Genomic DNA, 16,323 nt, shown 5'->3' on the forward strand with positions numbered 1-16,323 from the left:
TTCTTTCTTTCTCTCTCTCTCTCTTTCTTTCTATTTTTTTTTCTAAACATTTTCTGAACTCAGGCAAAAATATTTGCCAACTTTTCAGAAACTCAAGTAAGTGTGATCTTGGAATACCATACCGCTTGGTAGGTATCAGGTGAAGGTGGGGAGTATGATCTCTGGACAGGTAGGCATTGTGAAGCATGAGTGGGTCATATTTTGATACTCAACCAACAACTTAACCATTAACCAGTTAACTAATAAAAACCTTGCCATTAATGAATATTTGTTACAGTCCCACTTTGTACCCCAACTGCAAGGAACATACAAAGTAAAATATTTCAGTCAAATAAAAAAATTCAATGAAATAGCTCATTACTTTCTTCAATAATTAGAAATGTTATGATCAAGTGATTCTTTTCAAACAGATCTTGGATTTAATATTGATACTAGTTCACTCAAAGAGAAGAACTATTATAAAAATAACAAAATTTACAAACTCAATATTACCCTTGGGTGGGTTTTGAATAATACCCACAGTGGGGCTAAATTGATTTCAATATCCACGAATCTAATTTTGACTAACATATTTGGTTAAGTTATATATCTTTCTTTCCAAAAGGAAAGCAGAGCTCAACTCAAATACCTTTTATTTCTTTTTTACAACTACATAATAATTTTGGAGGACTAGAAAGATTCGATTTCAGTACAGCAATCAACAAACCTGTTCTAAAACCTCACTTAGTTACATTGGTCACAGAAAATCTTAGGTTGAGAGGACTCCCAGGTGATGGGCTTGGTTGAATTTCTCTGAGGGCTTGGGCCTCTCTTTGATCTCCCTGGTGGCCCCGATGTGATCACACTTGGCACAGTTCTATGGATCCTCACTGAAGGAGGCTGTTGACAATCTTTTGGGCTTATAATCGCCCAAGGGATTGTCAGGACCCCAAAAATGGCTGGAAAAAAGAATTGCTTTAGGAATTCAGGGAAGCTAGAGTTGTTTGCCTTTCTGATATTGGCCTATTGAGACATTTGCACAAAAAAACGCTAGGCAGGCCTAGCATAATCAAATAGAATTGATTATTATCTAGTTTAAATGCACTAAAGATATTGAACTTCCCTTTTTAAATCACAGGAGAATCCGGGGCTGAACTATGAAAACTGGGAAAAAAACAATGTGAAGAGTACTATAAAAATGTGAGTCATTTAAAAAATGGATTTAATATCAGCCTTTGTGAATTATATTTGATGTTCCACCCATCATGCTCTGATATCTGTAGGGGAAACAATGAACGGTCTGTGATATGCAGACATAATCAAGGGAAAAGTCCTATTTTATTTGTTTAATAGCTACATAACCTATGTAGGAAACACAAAATGATTGTGGAAAGATACAAAGAATAAGATGATTTTTCACTTTAACGAAGTAGATGTGTGCGTGTCTGGCATTTTGTAAGCTTTTTAGAAGCAGAGAGTGGGCGTGTGTGTTTGTGTCCCGGGAATTATCTATAGACACGGCGGGCACAGATCTTTTTCTTTTCTTTCAAATAAGACCCAGAAGACCTGTATCCTTTTTAATGAGGTGATGCAATCAATCCCTTAACCTTATTTTCCCAGCTGTCAGCAGCTGGAGGCCCACATCATCCTGTGTAGAGAGCGTCTCTCAATAGGTTCTTATGTGAGGAGCAACTGGTGAGTACAGCTTGTCATATTAGAAATGCTAATGTTTGCCTTACCTCTTCCTTCTCAGCACTTTGCAGATCACGCCACTCCTCAGTTACATGACCAAAATCCACTGTGTTCATGGGGACTTTAAATTCCCCAATGATGTCATGCTTAGAGAAACGATCAAAATCATACACGGCCATCACCAGGGTCTTGCCACCCAATTCTGAGTAGGGCACCTAAATAAAGAGATGAAGATAAAAATCGGGTCACAAAAATGCTTAAAATGGATGACTTGGTTATAGTGTTTAATTTTAATACTTAGTTGCAGAAACAAAATGAGGATAATCGTGCTTTTTTAAAAAAAAATGGAATCATTTGAATAACTGCTTGAGGCTCAAATTGGGAGAAAATAGAGACTTAACCGTAGTCATCTTATCACCTTATCCTAAAGTTCTAGAAGCTATTAGTATTATTGGTAATGAGGCTTACTATTAGTCATCCTATAAACACTTCAAGATTTAGCAGTGTCGGCACACAGTAGGCACTTAAATATTTATCATTAGAATGATTAGAATGATCAGGTGGGAATTTGACAGAAGAATAAATCAAGCAAATTGCACTTGACTGTGTAAGTTTTACTTGTAGAATATTTTGTTATTGTTATCAGTTATATATTCAGGGTATAGCTTATTTGGGGTAGAAAACTTGTTTCAAAAGTTCTATTAACTCTTTCAAGCAATTTGGATGGCACAGTTGAATGGAGCAGTGATTTATAAAAAGATATGCTAGGAGTCAGAAAGGATTGAAATGAAATTCACAAGTTGCTTCACCTACTCCCTAAAATAATTTACTGATTGACAGGAACTGACTAGAAAATTGATGTTTTGAATATCAGAGATGCATTATAATATAGATCTTGAAGTTCATTCTTAGGTATGACACTTTTTAGGATGAGTCGTGGCAAAAGGCCCAGAACAGATGAATTCTCCAGCTGTTCAGATAGATCTGGGACAGATGCTATGGGTTGGGATTTTTATTAGTGACATTTTTAATATTCAGGGAAAGTAGTACGATCTAAGTAAGCTATGCTTCAGTAATTGGGTAAAAATGCCTAATTAAGAAATTGTTTAGACTTGTATTGAAGTTTTGATCAGTGTTTATTTATCGGTACAAATGGTTGTCTTTGCTCCCTCAAACATTTCTCAGTGAACTCTGTATATTGAGGGGGAAGGAAACATATTTGACCATAACTGTATAAGAAATTCTAGTTTTTCAAAAGTTTTTTTTTTGTCACTTACTTGTGATATATTGGGAATCTGATTAAAATACTTAGATTAAAAAGGAGGAACAATACCTTTTCCATTTTAGAAGAAAAAAAATAAACCCTTCCCAAAACTGAATTTCAAATGAAGAGATGAGTTTTAGAGTAGGGATAAACTCTTTAGAAATTTCATCTTATTTCTGAAAATTACTCTGGATTTTTTTTTTTTTTTTTTTTTTTTGGTGATTCTATTGAAATGCCATTAGTCAGAAAACCTGGGCTTGGAGTTAGGCAGGCCCAGGCCTGGGTTTTCCCACTTTCCGGCTGAAGGGCCTGGGGCAAGTGAACCAACTACACACTTTTCATCTACCAAATAGTGATAATAGTAGGGCCCACTTCACAAGGCTGTTTGAGGCTGAATGGATCCATGTGAGGCATTTAGCACAGTGTTGACACAGTAGGCACTTCTATATTATTTGAATGATTAGTAGCTCCTTCAGGTGGGAGTTTGTTTTGAGGAAAAGAAGCAACCCTTAGGTTGGGGATGTCAAGTTCATATCAAGTGGATTTGAACTCCGTTTTAAAGCTTATGCTCTTTAAACTGTTGTGCTTCTGTTCTATCATCTCTCCTAGTGGCATTTCAAGATGCGTAGTCTACACTGTCTACTGGTGAAATTAACCAATTCTCTGGAAACAGCGGCATGGTTCGCGGCATGGTTCTTAAGTGTATCAAAATATATTACACTTTGGGTTGATTTATGGTTTGATCAACATTCTTGAGATAAAATGGAACCTGATAAAATTTTATAGGCAATTTAAAAATTTCAATAATTAAACTTCATGAGGCCACAGAGATTCTTCATCAGATTTTAGGAATATATTATTTTTAAAAATAACATATGAATAACTCAAAACAGAAAGCCCCCTTTAGTAATTCAACAAATTTAAGAATCTGCTTACTAAATCATGGTTAGAAACCACTGACCTAAATTGAGTTTAAAACATAGTCAGATAGTATGACTGTGATTACCATTTGCAGTATTTTATTAGTTTTTTCATTTCATTTTGTGGTGTATTGGCCGTAGTGATTAGTTCTTCATAAGCGGAGTAGTTTCAGAATGTTTTTATTGCTACTCTAAATGAACTCTCTGGGCATAGAAAAGTGTAGTTTTTTAGAAAAGATTACTGACAAGACATTGGGGATTTTTTTTTTGTCTTAAAACCTCAAATTTCAAAGTGAAGAGAAAGACACTGCTCTTTTATGAAATTGGAAACAGGGCTTGAGAAAATGACTCATGCCCTTGGTTTCATCCGTTTATTTCATACCTAGTATTTGCCAACATGAGGCACATGCTTTTGCAAAGGCTGGCTGATAGATGAGGGATTCTGAATCTGCCTGCTTGCATATTCACAGAACTTTCATTTTTCAGAAATGTATTATTTTAAGTAATTTAAATTTTTTTTCACATATTAAAGATAGCTACCAAAGCACTGTTTTTATGCATGACTTCAAGACAAGAGCTACAGAACTTGTGTATGCAGAGACGCCCGAGGCCCGCAGATCACCTTTTCCTGTCCAGTTATTATCCTATGGCCAGAATCTCTCTTGGTGATTGTCAACTGAGATGTTTCAACAAGATGAAGAAGACTAGGGAACAGATAGCAGTTGAAGGAAAATGCTAGAAATGTGCAAAAACAAGGGGTTCTTATCCTTTTTTATTGATAGGTTAAGAATGGTTTCTGTGTGCTTGGATTGCCCCTGTATACACAGAATTTTGCAATGAGAATAAAACCAATTTGTACCATTTAAACAGTGGAACACAGCTTACTCGGTTCTGAGATTGTGATTTATTTTCAGGAACTTCGAGACTTAGAAAAAATAATTTCATTCTTCCTTGGGCTTTATTTTAGAGAGGGGGACATGTTCAAGTCTATTGGCTCACCGATAGCTGACCTTCCTTTTTAGATGTGAAATGACAGACCCGTCATCTTCCAGGCTATATTCTATTCTGAAATGGCTGAGCCGAATCCCACTTTGACCACATCGAAATGCAGTAGACTCATCACTGGACTGAAGTTAAGAATTTTAAATATTCTGAATAAACTCATCTGTGAGCCTCTGAACAAGGGGCATATGCACGTCTATGTATGTGTCAGGATGAGATCGGTCTTGAAAACCACAGAGGAAAAGTTATTAGTAAGTACAAAAAAAAATACCTTGAAAGTAAATTGCTCATTGAAGACAGGATTAAGGGTCTTTCGGTGGACTTTTGTCTCAAATTTCTTCTTTTTATCGGGCAGCAGAAACACTTTCACATAGGGATCCGATGTGCCCCCCATGTCTAAGGCGGGCAGCTCAGCAGCCTGGATAATCCCTACCAGCAGCTGAAATGAGAGACAGAATACAGCAAACACAAGCATTGGTGGACATTTTGGAAAAGATTGACTTGTTCGCGATGTTGCATATTGTGATCTCTCTCTCTCTTCCTCTTTGCTTTTAATAAACTATTTCTCTTATCAATCTAAACACAGAAGGCAAATGAAGCAAGCCATATAGACTTCAGAAACCTAATTATGACAGATGCAGGCTCTAGGAAGCCTGGTTTTCAGCACAAAGGAGGCTTTTAAAAGGTTGCTGATTACAGTTAAATATGGAAGTCATATTTGCAAAAGGGTTGCAATCAAATAACTTTCCAGTTGCTAAAAGCCCTTGTGCATTATTTTTCTTTCCAGGGCGTGATTTGTAAGTGGAAATAAATTGTTAAACAATAACAAGTCTGATTATCAGGTAGGAAATTTTTATTCTGAACTCATAGCTTCAGACCAGCAAAATAGAAATTTCTTAGAAATTGGGTAATATTTTGTGATAAAAATAAGATAAGCAAGTTTCTATCATATTTGACCTTTATTTGTATGCTGCCTACTTTTTATTTTAACTTACAGTAAAGTTATTATTTATTCTGAAATTAAATCTAGGACATGGAGTCAAAGAAGTATAATTTCGGTTTCACATAAATGAATGTAAAATTACAGATATGGTTTTTAATGCTAAGTGACTAAGTTTCTGATTTTTCTTTCCCAAAAGCAGAGATTTCTCCATGTCTGTTTTCTCAGTGATACATTCCTGTCTTACTTATGAATGTGAGTGTAGGCTGGCATTGTTATTTTTGGGAAGAAAATAAAAGGTGTGCTTTCCAGATGCTCTGTCATCAGACATTTTGTATCAACAGACTGGCTTAGATTCACATGGGAAACAAAAGTAGACTCTTATTCAAGGTTATTCAAGCCATACTTGTCAGTAAATGTGGTTACATTATAACTTTTCACATCAGGCCTAAAAATTTGAGCCTGTGCCTTTTTAGCCAAATAGAGTGGAAATGCAATTCACTTTCTTTAAAAAAAAAAGTCACATTCATTTTTTTTGTAAAACTGACCCACCATGTTTTTAAGAGCGCTTTGGCTAGTTGGCTCAATTTTTAACCAGGACCAATACTCTGAATGACTGTTGTTTCCATTTTAATGCTCAATATGTTAGTGACATCATCATAACAACAGTAGGAATAAAAGTGCTGGATTGTAGGTATATAAAATACAGATGGTCAAAGAATAGCTAAAATAGACATCAGATTATAAAGACACGATTAGTAAAGCAAACAGTATGTCTCTTGGTTTGCCACTGGTATTTGGAATTTGCCTTTAGATAGCAATGTGAATAAACAAGATTCTATTTTCTCCTCAGTTTTTGAAATGAGTGTTCTTTTGGGCAGGGAATGCACTAGTGCTATAACCTAAACTCCTTAAACCTAGGTAACTTATATTTTAAAGATTTTTGGATATTTTGTTGATAAGGCGTGGAATTACTTCTAACCCCCCCTTCTCCCCTTCTGCTTGAGAGATAAGTATCACATTTCCCTTTGCCATGAAAGCTTCTCATTTAGAGCACTTTAGGGTTGACTTTTAGTTTTGGTAAGCAAACATGTATATTTGATTACAGCTTAATATATAAAATTCCTCAGGGGATGCCTGGGTGGCTCAGTTGGTTAAGCGACTGCCTTCGGCTCAGGTCATCATCCTGGAGTCCCTGGATCGAGTCCCACATTGGGATCCCAGCTGGGCGGGGAGTCTGCTTCTCCCTCTGACCCTCCCCCCTCTCATGTGCTCTCTCTCTCTCTCATTCTCGCTTTCTCAAATGAATAAATAAATAAATAAAATCTTTAAAAAAAATTCCTCAGACTTTATCTTTTCATGACTCATAGGAACCATTTTATAAATTAGATTAGCTGAAAACACTTGGAAAAAATTGATGCAGACTAATTAAAAATATTTCATCAGATAGAGTCTTCTAGATCCTCAGAATAAAATACTTTTTAAAAATTTGATGTTTGCTAGAAGGGGAACAGTAAAAGCACCCATTATATTTGAGTAAAAAAAAAATCAGTGCAATTTTTTTAAAGATGCTTTATAAGTAATACTTAAACTACTCCAGTTAACTTAGAAGTTTCAAAAATTATGACTAACAAGGATGAGATACCACTAGATTTCTACTGGATAATATGAAAGTAGAATAGTAAAAAATACTGGATGCATATATAAAGTCACGTTAAGTTTCTGGAAAAAACGTTACATGTTAATGTTGACCTTCATTTTCATCAGAATATGTAAATATTAGGAAGTTTTGCTCTTGACCAACTCCTGATTGTCAAATTTTGGTAGCTGGGATAGAAATGATCTCAAATGTCCTATTTAATTAACTATAAGTGGTATAATTATAAATGTGTATAAATCCATACCTATAAACTTGTATCTGTAACCAAAATGTGTTAGGAAATAACTAGCCAGGGCTGTAATGAAGCTGAGCAAATAAATTTTTTTAGTATGATAGAGCATATCAGTACATTTTTCATGAGGAACCGTCTGGAAATTCAGAAAGTTAAGACATTATTTAAATTGTTGATTTCTAAATACCACCCAGAATTCTTGCAACTACATGGAACTCTCCCCGTCTTACTGATTTTGGACTTTGGTTGTCAGAGCTGAGCACTGTTTTTGTTTGTTTTTAAATGTTCATTTCTTATCGTTATTTCAACATCAATGAAATAATTAACACAAGCTGCATCAGTAGTAGATGTATTAACATGTATCACTTTTTCCTCATGCAAAAAGATAAGTGAAGCAAAGCAGAGTTAAAATTCCCTTTGTCAGACAAGGACATTGTCCTAAAGATTCTTAAGAGCTCGATCTCTTATTCAGCTGATTCTACCAATTCTTTTTTTTTAATTCATTTAAAGATTTTATCTATTTGCGAGAGAGAAAGAGAGAGAGAGAGAGAGCGAGAGAGCGAGAGCGCGCGCGCGCGCACGCGCATGCGCGCTCACATGAGCATGGGTGGGGGGAGGGGCAGAGAGGCAGGAGAGAGCATCCTTAAGCAGACTCCCGCCATGGAGCACTGAGCCCCATGCTGGCAGATCCCAGGACTCTGAGAGCATGACCTGAGCCAAAATCAAGAGCCAGACACTCAACTGAATGAGCCACCCAGGCACCCCTCCACTAATTCTTATCTAGCTTTTTCATTTAACAAATCAGACGGAAAAGGGACATGGGCAATTTCATGGGTCATAGAAGGGTTTTTTTTTGTTTTTAATGTAGAGAATTTTTAACATTTTTTTTTGAGCTACCTCTAATGTGGTTAATAAAAGGTAGCTAATATCATCCATCTAGGTGCCACTTCACAGCTTTTTGAGAAGTTGAAGGAGGAGTGATTGTTTTGTCACTGCCTTCAGTTCCTTAACACCTCTTGGGCAGTAGTCACAAGCACTAGAAATCAAGTTGCTGGTCTTCTTTCCTAGAACGGTTAACTCGTTGGTGCTGGGAATTTTACCTAGTATCATGATATTACGGGAGGCAGTCAGTTTTTCATCTTTGATTCCTTATCAAACAGTTAGATTTTGTTTTTAAAAGCTTTGGTTGAATGGTGGTTTACCTCAACAGTTCCTTGCCCTGTTGGGATTGAATTCCATGAATTCCAAGGGAGATTGTTGTAGCTCAGGCTGATGGGCGGGTAGGAGTCAGACTGTGGCTGGGAGCTGTCAGAATCAGAACGACTATCTGCAGGTTCATTTGTATTCTGCCTGCCTGCAGTAAATGCCGTAAGTAGATGTAATCGGTTGAATACTGTGAATTCTAATTACCAGAAGTTAAATTAGCAAGTAGGGGACTGCCTGTACTTAGAAATGATTTCATCAATAGCTTTGATAATTGCATTTTCCCCTCTCAGCAAACGAAATGTTTTAAGAAGTATCTTGCTTCAATTTCTACTTGGTAATTTCAGAAAACGTAATGGAATTAGAAGTCATTTCCCACCCTCTCAGACCTGGTTATTCTGGAAATCATAATCCAGTGAATATTGGAGTTTCCCCAATTTCTCCTCTTCTTTGGGTTCTTCTTTCTCTTCCCCATCAGTCAATCCTGTTTCAGCGTCATCGTCCTTTAGAGCCTAGGAGTAGGGAAATGAAGTATATGTGAATTCAGGTGAATTCGTTGAAACCCATATCAACCTGGGCCTGTGGTTTTACTTCCAAGCTGTTAGAAGCAAGCACTGAGATGCTGGAAATTCATTTGTCTGACACACATTCACATTTGCTGCTTATATATTTTTAAAATTCCACTTGTGCACGGAATTTTCTTCCCCAATCAGCAAGCAACATGGAAGCAATGGAAAAGCCCCTCAGAATATGGCAAGCGAAAAATGTAAAGTTGTTGCAGAGAAATTTGACTTGGATTCACGTTTGGCTTTGGTAAAACTGCTTCTTTCAGAAGTATGATAAACATGCTTTATTAACCAGGCCAGGTTTCACATTCATGTAGTTTAAAGAGATCTAAGCTCAGCATCATGTAAAACATCATTGTTACATGCAGTGGAGAACTTATATGAAATGCGCGGCCTTTTCTTGCCTTGTTTCCTATGAGAAAGATAGCTGAATAAGTGATTCTCAAAGAATTTTAATTTCCTATGTTTCACATATACATTTATAATGGTTATGGAAAAAGTGGAAAAAACATGCCACCAGCAAATGCATGTTTAGAGGAAAATCTACCCCACTTCCAGTTGAAGTTTAACATTTTATTTTTATAACAGCTCCACAGAAAGCTAGGCTGAATTAAATTGATTTATGGGTCTATTTGAGATAAAAAAAAATAAAAGTAGTTACGTTTGCAATTTTGTCAAACTGAAATCAGCATTAACATTTATTTTGCATCAGTGAACAAAAATCATGGTTCTGAACTCTCAACTCAATTTGGACCAACTGAATAGTCTTTATAATCTAAAACTTAAGTGTAATGTAAAATGAAATACTAGAAAGCTCATCATTTCACAAAATACATTCAAATACTCCTCTATTTTGAAAATAAAAATAATGTATTTTCCCATGAAGTACAACTTTGCTGAAAGAAAATCAAAGGTTATAAAGATTATAAATATCAGGTAAGCTTTGTTTCTAGGGATATGCATTGTCATTGCTTTAGAGAATTAGGAAAAATAATTTTAAAAGCTAAATGTAGTTATTCAAAATTAAAAATGATAAAATTACATTTCCCTGATCACTAGTGAGGTGGAAAAATTTGAAAATCTTTATGGTAATCAATTGTATTTATTTGTCTGGGAACTGCTGGTATATATCCTTTGCTAAGTGTTCTATTGTTTTGTTTGGCTCTTACCGATTTCTAGAGACTCTTTGTATTTTAGTAGTCTCAACTTTTCTGTTATGTGTATTGCAAATCTTATTCCCTAGTTTTTGGTTATGGCATTTTCATTGCCTTTCGTGTGTGTGTGTGTGTGTGTGTGTGTGTGTGTGTGTGTGACTGGACTGTAGAATCCCACAGAAGTCAAGATAAGGCAGAGTGGGAGACTGCTTTATATCTGACAAAGTAAAGCAATTTTAACTCTTGTCAGCAGGTTAAATCTGAGAATTCTTGTAGTCAAATGCAGAAGTATAACCAGATTTCAGAAAGGCAAGAGGCATCAGACTACAGCTCCATCGCCCAGCCTCTTCCCACCTTCCAGAGTGTGTGGTCTTCTCTGCTGAGAGAAAGCTTTACTGTTCACTCGTTCATCTACACAGAGACTCACTGTGGTGTTTCAAAATGGCACTGAAATTGATAAGCTTTTCCAATTTGGCTCTACTCCGCTAACTCCAATTTGATCCTAAAAAAACCCCTGAGACTTGGTGGCATTGTATCAATAGAACTCATCTGGGTGGGAAGGGCATATAAACAGAGTTGAGCTGTAGTTGGAGATGCCTCCCTTTCTGTGCTTCTTTGAAAATTTTCAGGAGCCTACAATGAGTTTGGAAAATTAAAAATTACCCTTATTACATCTGTGTAGGAAAGTTGATATGAAATGTTTTCCTGAGTAGTAAAATGTTGGTTTCCTGATAGCCAAAGGCAGGCAACAATTTAATTACTTAAAAATTTAATCTTTTAACTGGGGCGGGGGATGGGTCATTATAGGGAACATGCTAGTAAGGTGACCAGAAAAGACAACTGAGTTTAATTAGAGGAGCTGAGGCAGTGAAATCACATTGCCCTTTCAAAACCTTAGCTGTCTGTTAGTCTTTAACACGCCCATAGATGTGCTTAGAAAATTGCAGCTTACGTAAATTGTCTCCCTATAAGATTTTGTTTTTAAAAATAATAGCAAGCTACTTAGTGCATGTTTTTGTCTGAAAAATCTACATGTTATTCTATCATAATTATAAAAAAATTCATGGATTAAAATACTTTTTCAAAAGTCTCTTTCAGAACTGACAATTTACATATCATGTTTCAGCCCAGTGCAATTTGAAATAGCTGAGATATTAAATCTCCTTCTTCCTAAGTGGTTTTTGCCCTAATAAAAGGTGCAGGACCATCTTTGCAATTATTCTGTATGAAATAGGGCTACATTTTTGATAATTTCTCAGTGCCACTGTTCATCACCGAAGTAATTAAGTCTATTCTTGTCCTGAAGGCTGAGCTTAAGCAGGATGTCTTCTGTACCATCACATTAAAATCAGACCTATGAAATCAGAAGCTATTATAATATCTCAAGAGCAGTACCCCTCTACCCACCCCCACCACCCCTCAACAAAATGTGGAGGAAAATGCTTGTAAACCCAGCAGTTTTGATGGTTTGCTAAGTTGCATTAGCGAAAGCCATGTGCTGGGAACATCAGATCTTGTTTTAAATTTCAAAGATTTAGCGAACATGCTTCTGGCTTGCTTCGACATTCAAAAGGTGCGTCATTTACAACCATCTGAAGAAGTTCTTCTAAGAGAAATTGTTCAGGTTTGGATTTGATAAGGCACACTTACAAAAGGTAGCACAAACGACTGAATTTTCTTTCTGTGCCCATCACTTTAAAAACTTGAGCTTTCTAATACTGTTCTATTTAATCAGTTAGTAATGTTTAAAATAAGAACCCTTTATCTTAAAAAATCTATTTTATTTTTTATTACAGATTTATTTATTTAAAAAAATCAATTTAGTTCAGCCTCTTGATGTGTGTCAGATGGTACACCCTGAGCTGTGGAACCCCAGCTGCCAGGCCACTAAATGTATTGGAGCATTGACGAGGGGTTTCTGAAGAGCAGAGGAGACCTACCGCAAGGGGGGGGGTCCAGAACAGTCATGAGACATAACACAGATAAGGAGGACATAGAAGGAAGAAATAAAAATTAAAAGATCCACACACATTAGTGAAAACCATGGAGAAATGACCTTTCCAGACCTATCACTTTGCAACTTGATACTGTCCCTCTGCATTTTCAGTGTTCTCAAGCTTCCAGGATTTAAAAACAAAAACAAAACCTTTATATATAAATCTTATGTTGTATAAATACACTGTTACTAGTGAGTTTGTTGTCATTATGGAGCTTTAGAAGTCTTTGTTGATTATGAAAATTTAACATAGAGACAGCCATGAACATTGGAATTTGAATTTCTGTCCATTCTTACATAGATTGAAATGGTGAAAATTTCCTGGTTGTCCTAGAGCTTATGTATCTTAAGAAATCATGTCTAAAATGCCTCTCACATCTGTTGTGTTTTTAAATGAGAGGCATAGACTATATTTGTTTTCCTCATGTTCACATCAGTACACTGTTTAAAATATTCTGAAAATGTAATTAGTTAAGAATTTTACTGAATTTCAAAACTTAGGCTGTTCTGAAGTTGGATGATTGAATGGTCACCATGTGATGTACTTCTTAAAACTGTACATTCTATTTTGCTTCTTCATCCTTCCTCTTCATAAAACAATAGAACCCATTATTAACTACTATTGCCTGCCGTTAAAAGTAGCATAAGCTACTGTTATATAACTGTTTACCGATAAGGCCTATTTTTGCTTGTCCAAATGATATTTCATTTTGTACATTTAATAGTTCATAAATCAAAATAAGATCTATAAAATCCTACATAGACAAGTAATCTACTTAGAATGATGAGATCTTTTTGAGTGGTTGAAATCCTAAATACTTTGTTGTAATAGATCACTGTAAACTATCACTGATTTCCTACCAGTATTTTCTTATTTGACTTATTTTCTCTTCCTCTCTCATCCAAAGGAATAGATGATCATTGAAAAATTAACCACCATCAGTTCTCTGTATGTAGTATTTTGAGATCTTGGTCATTTATCCAGGTCATTACAGGGGTAATAAACACCACTACTATACTATAAATTACAATCTTACATCATACAGAACAAATTCCACAAAGAAGAAAACAAATTTCTTATGCTAGAAAAAAACGCTGTAGTCATAATCTAACATTATTTAGTGCTTTTAATTGTTAATTCTTATATATGGGAAAATCACATTTGCATTATATTATAGTTACGAAAAAGATAGGGCTGTGTTCTCAAATGGTTGCTTAGATATAGCTGAAATTCACATACAAATTATTCAGTCCTTGTCCATCTAGCACATTGTTCCTACACCTAATCTCCCAATAAACTGTTTAAAGAAATCTCTGTCAGAGGTCTACTTGTTATTCAAAATGTTGAAATAAACAAGATCTGTTTTCAAATTGTAGTTTTTATGTAACAAATTAACCAAAGAGAAAAAGCCTTATTAGAACCCTATGGTCCAACTTCTGTGGCTGTGATTAGAAACTCAGAATGTAAACCTTGTTGTTCTGAGCTCAGGACAAATCTGAGTGTGAGTGCAGGCACTGCATACGTTCTACAACTCTGAAACCAAACAGAAGTTGAGTGAGTAGAGAGCCTTTGTGAAATTGTTGTTAATAGACATTACAGTATCTTTGAGAAAAAGTGTTTAAATCTCAAGCTGGGGAGTGGAGTTGGTGCCCTGAGTGGATGGTTAACTAGGAAACTATGCAAATGTGCTAAAAATGCCCTCCTTGACTAAATTGTTAAGAAGATTCACCTAGTCAGGAGTTCAATTAATAGTAATTAATATGATTAGAAAAATTAAAAAAAAACTGTCAATGTATGTTGCTATTTGGGAATAAATAAAACTTTTGAATTATTTGAAAGGAAACAAAGATAATTGAAATTGTTCTTTCTATGAAAAAGCTCTACATTTATGTTATTAATATGAATTAAATATTCTTTAAAGATATCCACTATGAAAATGAGTCAAAAAAATAACGAAGAGGCATTTAATTATAACTATTAATAGTAAACTTTGTTCTGAACAAAATCATCCAGTTAATTTAATAAAAATAGACCACGATGTAAAGAACATCCAAATAGCTTCCTGAGACTCTGGAAGATAACCCAGCCAGATGGGTTCCATAACCTGTGTTGTGGTTTCATTGTCCCTAACTATCCAAACAAGAATTTTGCCCTAAAATTATGCCCTGTTCTTTAGGACTAGCTCGTAATTCTCTCCCTTTTAACTCACTGTTTAACTCAGTCTTCCTGAGCGCTCATTATTGAGGTGGATGGATCTATAGGAACGGTAATTTTCATCTAGTGTGATAAAAGGCCATAAGTCTGAGTGATTTAACAGTGATTATGAAAAGTGGAAATGTGAGAAAGGCAGCCTGCCCAAGAGGGAGAGCATTCAGATACTCTCGATTCTGTTTCTCTAACTCTAAATGCAATTAAGACTGGCTGAACAGATGTAATCCAAATACTCAGGCATCATTCCAGTCCGCTGGGCCTGTCAAGATGGCCCTGCCAGTCTTCGATGCCCTTTTCTGGGTCAGATGCTTAGAAGCCTGGAAAACTCTACCAAATGTTTTCATTGCACTTTGGGACATTGAGTAATGAATGAAAGGATGGCAAAGCATTTTTGACAACAGTGACATCTGTCCAGAAGTTGTTTACTTCTATACTTATCTGGTATAAAAAATAAGCCATTTATTAACTTTTAATAAAATCATCAAAGAAGTAATACGGAATGAAGACATTACCTGATCTTTCATGGTCTTCCCTAAGTCTTTCACATCTTTCATGTTAATGGCATTCTTTCCTCCCTTCTCTTTTCCCTTCTTCTTGTTTTTCTTTTTGAACAAACATTTCTTACAGATACAAAAGCAGCAGGTCAGCACTAAGAGGACAGCGACTATGGCTATGGCAATTAAGGCCCATGGTGGCACTGAAAGAAAAAAAAGTTGGAGAAGGCATTAGTAGTAAACACCGCATGTCCAGTTGGCTACAAAAGTATTCACTGGTTAATTTGTATTTATTGAGCGCTCCAGGCACACTGTTCTGTGTCATGCTACCCATGTTTCCCCTGCCTGGATGGTGGTTTCTGTTTCTACTTCACCCTTCTGCACATGTCAAATATGCCTTCCTCCAAGCTAGATTTCCATTCATCCATTCCTTCCTTCATCCAGAGCACAGCTCTGGAGTTTGGCCTTGGAGCTGAAATCCTGGCTCTATCATTTACTAGCTCTGTGATCTTGGGCAAGTCATCTAAATTCCCTTCGCCTCAGTATCCTCATCTCTAAAGTGGAGGTAAATTGGTAGGTATCATAGACTTCCTGAAGATTAAAATAAGATGCATTTCCTGGCACATGGTAAAAGCTTAATAAATATTAGCTGCTATTACTCATCTGTTAAATACTAGAGGTTCTATTGATATGTTCTGGGTGTAATGGGAGGGGCGGACATCAATCGAATAACCAGAGAAAACAAATATAATAATGGTAGTAAAGGCGAGGAAGAAGTACTTGGTGCTCTGAAAGTCACCCACTCTAAAAGTAGGACATTTACCTGCTCTGAGTCTGCAGAGGCAGGGCAATGGTTATGTTCAGTGGATCTGAAACCAGGCTTCGATTCAGGGTGGCCACTTTCAGGCTGTGTGACTCTGGCTAGATTGCTCAACTGTTCTGAGTTAGTTTCCCTCTCTATAAAGTGAAGATAATAGTGGTACCTATTTCGTCTCCTTTGAAAATTAAG

General features: G+C 36.0%; 1 protein-coding gene across 5 annotated transcripts in view; it reads right to left on the reverse strand.

Annotated features, from left to right (window-relative positions):
* The window catches only part of SYT1 (synaptotagmin 1), a 522,143-nt gene that overhangs the window by 132,281 nt on the left and 373,539 nt on the right, over nucleotides 1–16,323 (reverse strand). For 4 of the 5 annotated variants that reach the window (XM_025881316.2, XM_073900613.1, XM_073900611.1 and 1 more), the window contains 4 exons: nucleotides 15,333–15,517; nucleotides 9,282–9,404; nucleotides 5,129–5,296; nucleotides 1,719–1,886 (listed from right to left, as the gene is read on the reverse strand). In XM_025881316.2, coding sequence (XP_025737101.1) covers nucleotides 1,719–1,886; nucleotides 5,129–5,296; nucleotides 9,282–9,404; nucleotides 15,333–15,517 — 644 coding nt within the window. The remainder of the gene's footprint in view (nucleotides 1–1,718; nucleotides 1,887–5,128; nucleotides 5,297–9,281; nucleotides 9,405–15,332; nucleotides 15,518–16,323) is intronic. The other variant, XM_025881317.2, reaches the window with a different exon arrangement.

This window comes from Callorhinus ursinus, unplaced genomic scaffold, assembly GCF_003265705.2.
Source record: "Callorhinus ursinus isolate GAN/ISIS: 27379988/994484 unplaced genomic scaffold, GSC_fseal_2.0 scaffold14, whole genome shotgun sequence".
NCBI classification, from domain to species: Eukaryota; Metazoa; Chordata; class Mammalia; order Carnivora; family Otariidae; genus Callorhinus; species Callorhinus ursinus.